This window comes from Saccopteryx bilineata, chromosome 11 (assembly GCF_036850765.1).
Source record: "Saccopteryx bilineata isolate mSacBil1 chromosome 11, mSacBil1_pri_phased_curated, whole genome shotgun sequence".
In the NCBI taxonomy this organism is placed as follows: domain Eukaryota; kingdom Metazoa; phylum Chordata; class Mammalia; order Chiroptera; family Emballonuridae; genus Saccopteryx; species Saccopteryx bilineata.
Window position 1 is genome coordinate 70,552,582 of NC_089500.1, and position 10,701 is coordinate 70,563,282.

The following is a 10,701-nucleotide window of genomic DNA, read 5'->3' on the forward strand; positions in this document are numbered from 1 at the left end:
CAGTTTCACATCCAAATAAATAACATTCCCTGGTGCAACCTTTCCTTCTTATTCCTGAGAGGAAGCCCCGGATCTTAGACACATTGAGATTTGTGAAGTATAATATAATCTTCCTCAAATTGCTAGTGATTTAAAATACTTGTTCAATAATTGAAAAAATTACTTAATGGGCTTTCAATGCAAACTAGCCAGAGAAAGAAAATACACTGGAAACTGACATTCCCAACAGGTATAAAAGGTTTAAACACATGTAGGTAAGAGATTATTTAGACAAAGTTTTAGCTGGCAGCCAACTCATAAGCAAATGATTAAAAACTCTTGTAAAAGACACATTGAGAACCTGTAAAAAACTACTGTAATTCACTTTTCCTCTTTGGAAAGAAATAAACAATAATTTCTGGGGGAAAAAAAGTCTACTCAAAATTTTCAATCTCATTTAAAATAGAGCAAGAAAACCTAAATTGCATTATACACTAAAAAACTGTGCTGTGTTAAGTTACCAAAACCCCAGCCTTGACTGATGTCAGGGGGCTGGTCAGGGGAGCAGAAAGGGCTCAGATTGCTGGTAGGAGATTGAATGGACTATGAAAAAAGGATGGCAATAGCACTGTCAACATTGTCTATTCACGCCCCTAAAGTTGAAGTGGCCTAATTTAGAATTAACCTTTGTAGGACAAGAAAAAAATTAACCATTTTGGCTAAATTATCATTCCTAGTCTGGTGGCCCAGTTGTTTCTTGGGGGGAGGGGGCAGGGCTATATATTATAATTTTGTTAACTTGGAGCTTAAAAGCAGGAAATTCTTCCAGTATCACCAAGGGTGAAGGTCATGGTCATGGAAAACATCAAAATTTTAAAGAACGTCAAGGCCGTAGGCCCCAAATCCATACCCAAGATTTTCATGCTTTGGCTCCCACATTAAATTTTTTCCAAAAAAAAAATAGCACAAAATTTCTGGCCTGGAATTTTATAAATACAACACTTTGGTGAAGGGAGCTAGCTTGTAACAGTCGCACTGCCCGAAGATTTCCCAAGAAACATACCCCCAACAATAAAAGCCCTCACCCTATTAATTATAATGCATTTTTGACCTCTATAGACCCTCTTACCTGTTTACAAGAGTTTACACAGCTGTTTGCCACTGGAACACCACCTTGCAGAGTATAAGCGTGGCATCCTTTGTTGGTAATCACCTGTTGCCTAAGTAATCATCATCCCGCCTGGAGACAGACAGCACTAGGGCTCTTCCATCCGAGGTTAAAATTCAAAACAAGCCCAACAAGCCTGCATTTCAAGGTAGTCTTCGTCTGCAACTAGTTAGGTTTACAACTGGCAAACAACATGGTGTCTGAAGCCTCTGGTGCAGCATGGCTGGCTTCCTCTTGAACTCCAGCGTTGTCACTGTGCACCGAAGTCTCCTGCTGCAAACAGGGGAGTTGTTCTACTGTACTGGGAACAGCTTCCAAAGCTCAGGACCCCCTGTGCAGGACAATGCAGGAACTAAAGGCAAACACTTTTTTTCCTCTTTAAGGATGCCTCCATTTTTTTCCTCACCATCTGTACTACCAACCGAGGTGACTGGGCCTGAGTGTGCGTTCGGACCTACGAAACCGTCACGGTGCGTGCACATCCAAGGCATGTGGAACCACAGGTCAAATAAGGCACAGATACCAAGTAACGGCTCTAATTACACACGCTAGCTCTCAGGAACTCTTCATCCATTCAGAACTAAACCCATCACTGCATACCTCGGGTGAGAAGCCCCTGGAGACGGAGGGGCTCCTCCACTGTCAGCCAAGGCTTTATTAACATCATCATTAACATTTAAAAAGCAAACGGAGCATTCTCCTTCTTTTGGCAATTTGGTGCAAATGTTAAAAGTGCAAGATAAAGCAATTGCAAACTTTTCTTCAAATTAAAAATGAAACTAAGGTCAAACGTGATGGGTGAACAAAATAAATCAAAACTTAAATTTCAGCAACTCCGGCTCTTCCAACCATCAAAGCCCCCGACTCGTGCACTGTGGTGAGGCTTACGGTGCTTGCCCCGGCTTCTTGCGCGCCAGCCAACAGCACCATGTCCTCATCAAGTTGAGGACCAAGAAGCGAACGATCCCCTTCACTGCAAACAAAGGGGGTCACAGTAACACTAGTGATCCTTCAGAATTGACACACCGTGATAAGTCAAAGTGATGGTCTCCCTGCTTCTTGCTCAAGACATACAAGATCTGAGCAGCAGCAAGTGACGCCCCGGCTGCAAACAAAGGGGTCAAAGGTTTGCCGTCAATTCACTTCCAGGCAGAAAAACATTTTCCTCAAAAGAAACAATTTATTTAGAATAAAACAAAAGCAGCTCAACTGTGAGCGCATGTTTGAATGACAGCTACTCTTAAGCTGTGTGAGCCATAAAAAGGGTTTTTCTTTACTTTTCCAGAAATCTTGTGTACACAGCACAAAGCAAGAGGTCATTTTTTTCCACTTAAAACACCGGCATTGGCATCACAATAGCAGATACACAACTTTAAGCTGCCATTTTTAGTAAAATGCACAAATACTAAACAGATTAGCTTTCTTCCATCAGGAGGCCCATGTAAACTCCACATAAGCCACAACTTCTCTTCGAAAAGGTCCGTCCATTAGAGCTTTGATTTCCGGATCTTCATCCACTGTTCCCCAGCTTTGCTTGCAGGAGGGAAAGAAAGGTGTTATTCAGTACAAATGCTTACAATTTGAAAATACATACATTTCCCTATGCCATCATAGAGGAACATAACATTAACAGGACATTGCTGGATAGTTCACCTTGACTTCACAAAGCACCAACAACACCCACTGGCACAAATCTTAAAATGAATTTACTTTATGAACAGACAAAAAACGAGTAGAATAGGGTGGATTTTTTTTTAAAGACTGCAATTAAGTGAGAATTATAAGTCTGAAAATACCCTTTACACTCATGTAACTGAGTAAAACACACTGAAATTTCAGAAGAAAGCAAGTTCATAATCAACCTGGAATCGATGTATTTTACAAGATAACGTAAAAAAGAAAAAGAAAAACTGTAAAAAGGTGAAATTCAGTCCAACTTTTACCCCCTTATTTTCATTCTGTAATTTACATGGAGCAATACGGAACTGCTCCGTTACTATAAAAAGGGGTCAAGATACAAAGCCATTTAAAAATCCACCTTCATCTGAGTTATCAAAGACAGCAGCTGTTATTTTAAGAAAACACTCATACAAACCAATGCTAAACAGCCAAAGAACACTTTAGGACTTTCACTTTTCAGTGCTGTTTATATCACACATATAAAACTTTTCATGAAGCTGGACAGTTCACTGTGGTTACCTGAAATCATTTTATCCCCTCTGGGACATCACCATCACCAGAATGTTAATAGGGCCACATTCACTTTTCTGCTTGCTCTAATACCTAAGTCCTATCTCTCTCAAAACTGTGCACTGTGGCAGACAGAAAGAAAACGTCCAGAAATACTCTCCAAAAAATTTTTTTTCACATGAAAAGTCATAAAGGCCCTCTTCTCAAGAGGATTTCCTAATTCTGTTACCACGGAGTTTTTGGTGAATGGTTCCTATATGGACCCAAACTGCAGTTCAAGCTATACCTGCATAATGAGCAATTTCACTGTCTAAAGAAAGTGGATTGAAGAAACAAACAAAAAAACTATGTCAGTGAAAACCTGCTCATAAAAGTTTTTAAATAAACCTACAGTGTTTGACTCTGAAAGCAACAAGCACACACCTTCCTTTTACTACTGTACCTCAAATGATGAGTTAAGAAGGACCAGAAAATATTACCTTCAAAATGTGACAAAAGCTTATACCAGCCAGAGGATGGACATTTTAAGATGTAATTCTTAAAGGGAAGTCTATCTATGCTCAGTTAAGAGTCAAAGTATACATCTTAAACCAGGAATTTAAAATTTTGGGTGGAAAACTCTTTTTAAGAATCCCAGTTACAACCAACAAAATAGTATTAAAAAATTGGCTAGGAGGCTTGCTTAATCTTCCATAAGCTTTGAAGTGGTGTCCAAAAGTCTTAATTAGCTTCATGTTTTCACCAGTAATACTTAATAAGTCATTAAATGATATACTGAAGAAAATTTCTTTCCATTCATTTGAATCGTGTTCCAGAAACATCAACTAAACAAGCAATTATTTTAAGTACAAGAAAAAGAAAAATATTGGTTGTTACAAAGAACTCCCAATGCTGAGATTATGAAATTCTGACTAATGAGCATTAGAACCACATAGTTTTAGATTTTTGCTTTCATTCCATTCAGAAGGTTTAAGTCAACGGTTTACCAATATTAAAAACCTGCACAATGGAATGGGCATCACAAATAAGAAGTTCGTCTGAATGATGGCACTCTGTAGGTAAGCACCAAACTAAACATTATTAGTTATTTATAACACATACATTTAGAAATGGTATCAAGCCGTTGTTTCAAACACAGGGAAGCACAAATTTCCCAGATTTAACAAAAGCTGCAATGTCAAAAAAAGATTCACAAAAACATGAAGCAAGAGTCACTAAAAAAGCAAAAAACAACAAAAAAGCCCAGAAAAACCACACACTTTGAATTATCATAAAATTAGATGTCATAGACTTCATTTTCTAAAAGAGCCAATTATTTGTCCAGCATCTTATCAGAAGATATTCAAAAGTTAATGGTTAGTGAGATTTAAACTGGAAAAATGTATCAAGCCAAACTGTACTTTGGCCCCACGTATGCATAGCCTGCACACTAGCATTCAGTTCTAAACAGGTGTTAACACCATCTTACTATGCCAAGCTCGGCCTTATAAAAGCAGAAAGCACCCAAAGACTTCACTGCAGGACTTCTCGTATATTCCCCACAGGCTAACCAAAGGCCTTTTAGTGCTCTTAGTACTTTCATTCTCTAAAAATGGCTAGTTTTCCAGTTAAAAAAAAAATAAATCTCCAAAGCTAAAAAGAAAATTTATGAATGCATAATAAAAACAAAACAAAAAAAGACAGCAGTGATGAGGCTTTCATGCTGACATGCATTAGACACCTGTAATAACGGAAAATAAAAAAATTACATGACATTTCCCTGGGTTATTATTGATGCTATTTTAAACTACCAGCTTTGATAACAGAAAGAAAACAGTTGGGTTCTGCCAGGCTTTCAATAAGTCACTTTCAAAGAATTTGGAACATGACCATGATCCAAAAGGTCCTAAAGTTTCTAATCATAATTAAATATCAAGGGTCTTAGCTCAAGTCTTCAGCATTTAAATCAAGGGGGAAAAATATTCTAATGACCTGAGAAACTAGGAGAGGGGGGGCTAAGGGGTAGATTGGGAAAAAAGAAAAAAAAATCTCCCATTACTGTTACGCAGCAAAAGCCCTTATTGTAAGAACCAGAAATCAATATAATCTTTAGCTTTGAAAAAATGTGAGGATGGGTTAAATTATTTTACATTAATTCCAGACATCTGGGAAATAAAACAATAAAAAAGGATTTTCCTTCACTGACATTTCAATTCTGTGGTTGGACACCAGTTAAAATATTCAACACAAGATTTCAGATACTCAAACATTTTCAATATTGTAATGCCATCGCTACTGTTTAAATATGAAAAAATACAAGCAAAATTTTATAAGAGCATGTCAAAGGCAGTTCACAATGACTTCAAAAAATTCTGCAATCTAGATATGGCTGATTAATGCGTACTGAAACAAAAGATGACTTATGAGCCTGCAGGCAACTCTTCTTTCTATCATTGAAATCAGGAATTTGAATGGAGACAAAAACTCATCTTTAATGAAAAACACTTAAGTTTTGAAATATGCACAATTAGAACTATATCAGCTACACCTCTGAAAAAGTCGGTAAAAACACCACCACACACCAATAACTGACCAAAGAATTCTGATTTTAAAAGCACCTACTCGTTTCTTACATACTAGTGTAAGCTTAAGACATGGTTTGTAACATGCTCCTCAATGTTTACTGAACAGTTACAGCTACAAACCAAAAGTGCATATACGGGATACAGAACTCAAGAATAAAAATGCAGATGTTAAAGCACTCTCTGGGCATAAACCGTCTATTTTAAGAGAAATACTCAAATACCTGAATAATTACATTGCTATACAATTTATCAGCTTATATTTTTGAGGTCCCTGATCAAATTTTTCTGTTCAAATAACATTTCTGGTACAGGAAATCAAGCCACTTTTAGATCTGCATTACCATCTTTATACAGTCAATGGGCTGTTTTCTCTAAATTTTGACTTTTCACAATTTTGCTTTTGTAACTCTGAGGATTTTTTAAGCTCAAGGTTAAAAAAGAAAAAAAAACGAAGAGGAAGAAAAGTTACTCATAGAGTAGGGACTCCTAATTAAAGTAAATCATCTGCCTGCTACCTTCTGGGCATCCCTTTCACTTAATAGCTAAACTGTTGTCTATTTTAAAGAGGTTTATAAAAATGTAAAAAAGAAAGAAGCTACAACTAAACAACTAATTAAAAAGAAAATTTCGTCTGATGCTGTATCCCATTATACATCACAAAAGAGAAACCAGGTCAAAGTAGTAAATACAAGTTACACATGGACTTTAGGACGCACCACGAACAATGATCATAACCAGGTAATCTTCTTCAGATTTGGCCAGTGCCTTGGCAGGAGAATCCAGGAACTGCTGGGAGAACTCACAGGGTGGGAAGGCATGAAGGACCCCGGTGTTTTCCTTGTCTTTGTTGCCCCCCACAGGAAGGCTGATCACCCCAGCGGCCTGCTTTTGCTTTAAATAGGACACCAGGTTCCTAAGTGGCCTCTGAGTAGAGGTGGCAGTGTCTGATGTGGCCGAGGAAGAGGAGGATCTGCTGTCAGAACTTCCAGGCACAGCCAGAAGAATGGCATAACCATTGGGCCCTGCCACTTTGATGCGTCGAGTTACTTCATCCAACTTGGGTTGGTCCAAACGAAGACGCTGAGTGATCTTGAGCTGGGCCACTTTGCCTCCGCTGGAGCCCTCCACAAGAAGACTACTAGCCACTTGGAGGTCACCCTGCAACAGATGCATGTTGGAAGGAAAGTTGCTGTTCTTCAACAGAAGCATGCCCTGCCAGGCCAAACAGAGCTTGGGAGACGCTGCTGCTGCAGGGGCTGTCCCACCATCCTGTTTCTGGGAAGGAGGCTTCAGCTTGGACGAAGCAGTGCTGGTGCTGGCCGCACTCCCATCAGACCGGTCTTCTTTCTTCAGAGGGCTTTTTCCCTCAGTGGGAGCAGCTGTCCGGTGCTTCCTATCACGTTCGGCTGATGCAGAGTTTTTGCGGTCTCGCTTGTCACCCTGGCTCTTCTCCAAACTACCTCGTCTGTCTCTGATTGGAGAGGGCCTTTCCAAAAGAAGACGGGAAGATCGATCATTGTCACTGTTGTAGCGGTCCCGGCTACTGCCCAAGTCTGGACTACGGTCAGGAGAAGGAGCACAGTGACGTTTCCGTGGACGGTCACTCTCCGGGGACCGATCCAGATGCCGTCCCCCACTGTCCTCAGGCAGCCTTCGCTTCCTAGGCTGGTCTCTGCTGCTGGGCAGATCGCGCTCACTTCTGTCCCGGTCCAAGGACCAGCCATCCCGCCTGCGATCCAGGCTGTCCAGTGGCTCATATGCAGGCACAGCAGTAGCTGCAGACCGAGTGCTGCGTTCCCGGACTGGGGGCGGGGGTGGCACCCAATCAGAGTCAGTATACAGATCCCGATCACGATCTCTGTATAGTAAGGGTGGTGTCCTATCTCGCGCACCCCTTAAAGGGTCAGGTGCCCGATGTCCAAAAGCATCTGTCACCAGCTCATAATGAGTTAAAGGCAGAGGCTGCAGATACTGCTGCTGGTACCGATGTTCCGTGTCTGCAAAGTCTACTCTTAGGCGCCGATCTGGCCCACCAAGTGGAAAGCCCCGCATATGGGTCCAGGCAGCATGAGCCGCATCCAGGCTTTCATACTGGATATATGCCCAACTATCACCTTTGCGGTAGTCAATGGTGCGGATCGTGCCAAATCGGTCAAACTCTCGTGCCAGGGCAGCAAGAGGCACCCAAGGTCCCAGGCCACCTACCCAGAGGCGGGTAGTGGGTGTAGCTTTCCCATAACCAATTTTGATAGGATTCCGAATTATAATTTTGCCAGACATTGCTAGTTTGGCCCGGTGAGACATGTCTAGGTTCTCAAATTTGAGAAAACCATAGGTACTGGTCTGGCCCCGAGATGGCCTCTTGATGTCCACTTCTGTAATGACTCCAAAGCGATCAAAAGCCCTTCTCAGGTCACTCTCTGTCACAGTGATGTCCAGGTTGCCCAAGAAAAGCGTCCTGTTCGCTCGCTGATCATCCTCTGGTGAGATCTCATCCACGTCTCTGAAAGGAGCAGCACCTGCTCCAGCTCCCACCCTCGGCTCAAGATTGTATGCTGGGCGCACCCTCTCGTAGAACGGGTAGTCTCGCTCTCTCTCCAGGTCGCGGGGTAACGGGGGCGGCGGTGGAGGGGGCAGGCGGCCGAGAGCCAGCTGCTGCAACCGGTAGTCTCTGTATCCCAAGGCTGCCCCGCCGGGGGAAAGGGACCTCTGGCCCCCTCCTCCTCCGGGCGGGTGCCGGTGTCCCCCTACAGAGGCCCCCACCACGCTGGAGGACGGCGGGTACGCGTCTTTGTCTAAGGGGGAGCGACTGCGGCGCCGGCTCGCGTACACGGCCTCGATCTTCAGCGGCCGGTCGTAGAGCACCAGGCGGCCTCTGGCATGCTTGGCCGCCCGCGCGTCCTCCGGCCGCCGGAAGTTCACGAAGGCGACGCGCTCATCCCCGCTGCCAGAACCCGAGAGGTGGCTGATTTTGACACTTACATCACCGAAGCGTTTGAACTCGTGGAACAGTCCGTCCTCCACCGCCTCGTCGCTCAGCTGGGAGCCCAACTCGCTGATCTTCAGCGTCTTGTACTCGCCGCCGTCGGCGGCCGAGGAGGCGGCCCCGGAGGAGCGCGACTCCCCGCCTCCCCCGCGGGAGCTGCTGCGCGCCTCGCCCCCGCCCGAGGAATTTTTAGTGCTCGGGGAACTGTAGCTACGCAGGCGGCTGCTGGAGCTGCCCCCGCCGGTGTCATACTCGCGGCTGCCACCCCGGCTGCTGGACTTGTCGAGGTGGAGGCTGCGCCGCGACCCGCCGCCGCTGTCGGTCTTGCCGCTGCTGCTCCCATTGCTGCCGCCGGAGCCCCCTAACTTCTTGCTCCGCTCCCCGCGAGAAGTCGAATCCTCGCCGCCACGGGAGCGTTTGGGTTTGACTGGAGAGCGCTCTTTTCCCTTCATTGTTGCGGGTCGTCGGAGGTCGTCTCCGCGGAGCTGACTAACCCTCCGCCCCGCGCTGGTTTCACACAGCGGAACCGCATGCCGCCATCTTGGACTCCGTCGCTGCAAAGGATCCCGCCCTGCAGTCTCCATTGGTCAAGTAGTTCTTCTCTTCTACAGTCTCATTGGGAAAACTACTTGTCTGTCTTTACATCTCCCCGCGCTCCGGGAAGGCGCCCGCCCGACCACTGTTATTGGGTTCTCAACGCCTTAGTCGGAGGACCTCATTGGTTACCTTCGTTGTCCATCTTAACGGTTCCTCGCGCCAGGCTGTCGCTCCGCCTCTCGCACTCTATGGTCACCTGACCCAGAGTCTGGAGGCGTTGATTGGACATGAAGTGTGCCCTGTAACGGTACTTCTAGAGCCTTGAAAGCAATGATCCCACCTCCTCATCCCTTTTATTGATTTCCGACTCCGTTCTTTAACCCACTATTTGGGAAGTTGAGTCATCTTTTCTGGCGTTTTCTCCTGAGACGCCGCCTCACAGCGATCTCCCGCCAGAGAGCGATCCTTCTTTCGTCCCCTTCTTCCAACTCCTCCGGCGGCTGAGAGAAGTTTAAATCTGATTGGATAGTGGCAGGGAAGTTGATAGGTTGCAATAACTGTCCATCATTCCCTTAAAGGGGTAGACCCACATACTGGGGGAGTGGACTGAAGGTGAAAGAGTAGAACACGCGATTGCTGTGCGACGTCATGTAGACGTCGCGAGATGGTGACCGGAATCGCGCTCCGCCTCTTGGAGCTTTCGGCGTTCTGCCCGCAAACATTTGTTCGTTCCAGCAGCGTGCTCTGTTGCGCTTCCGCTCTCGGAGCTCGAAACTTCTGGGCTCCTCACTCGGTTCCTGCGGCTGTCGGTGTCTGCAAATCCTTCTGGAGGCCGTTCGGGGGCGCCCAGCGAACCCTGTGGTAGTCCCTCTGGCCCTCCGGGAACGGCCAGAAAAAGCCCCCACTCCCTGTGCGGCCCCTGGAGCCCGCGGGTCGGGCCGGCCCGAGTTCCCAGTTCACAAAGCCCGGTCACGTTAACGCCCCGGGGCGGTGCAGAGGCCGCGCCCGGAGCTCGGGCCCCGCAGCCGGGAAGCTCTGCAGCCGAGAGCGCCCTCGCTCCGGAGCCCCGCTCGCCGTGGCGCCCGCAGTTCCCGCCCCAGTACCGCGGGTCACTGGGGAGTGACCGACGCTCTCAGCTAAGCCGTCCGCTGGCCTGTCGGTGGGCTTCCTCTTTTGTGCCACGAAGTCACGTGGATTTGAGACTTTGTAGCATTTAAGAGGTTTTTAAATATACACACACACACACACACACACACGCCCTTCCGCTAAATAATCGA

General features: G+C 45.5%; 1 protein-coding gene across 2 annotated transcripts; it reads right to left on the minus strand.

Moving 5' to 3' along the window:
* Positions 1-2,313: 2,313 nt before the first annotated feature.
* Positions 2,314-10,039, minus strand: RBM15 (RNA binding motif protein 15). 2 transcript variants are annotated; one of them, XM_066246409.1, is made up of 2 exons: positions 6,618-10,039; positions 2,314-2,675 (listed from the first exon to the last, which is right to left on the minus strand). In XM_066246409.1, exons 1-2 carry the CDS (start codon positions 9,469-9,471, stop codon positions 2,635-2,637), a joined length of 2,895 nt encoding a protein of 964 aa, XP_066102506.1. In that variant the 5' UTR covers positions 9,472-10,039; the 3' UTR covers positions 2,314-2,634. The 2 variants fall into 2 exon arrangements, with proteins under 2 accessions (XP_066102506.1, XP_066102507.1); XM_066246410.1 differs by having other exon boundaries at positions 2,314-2,680.
* Between the last annotated feature and the right edge of the window lie 662 nt (positions 10,040-10,701).

Coding starts and splice junctions, on each gene's coding strand:
- RBM15 (XM_066246409.1), bottom strand. CDS start 9,471: ATGGAGACTGCAGGGCGGGATCCTTTGCAGCGACGGAGTCCAAGATGG. Junction 2,676..6,617: donor GGTTATGATCATTGTTCGTG/GTGCGTCCTAAA, acceptor CTGCAAGCAAAG/CTGGGGAACAGTGGATGAAG.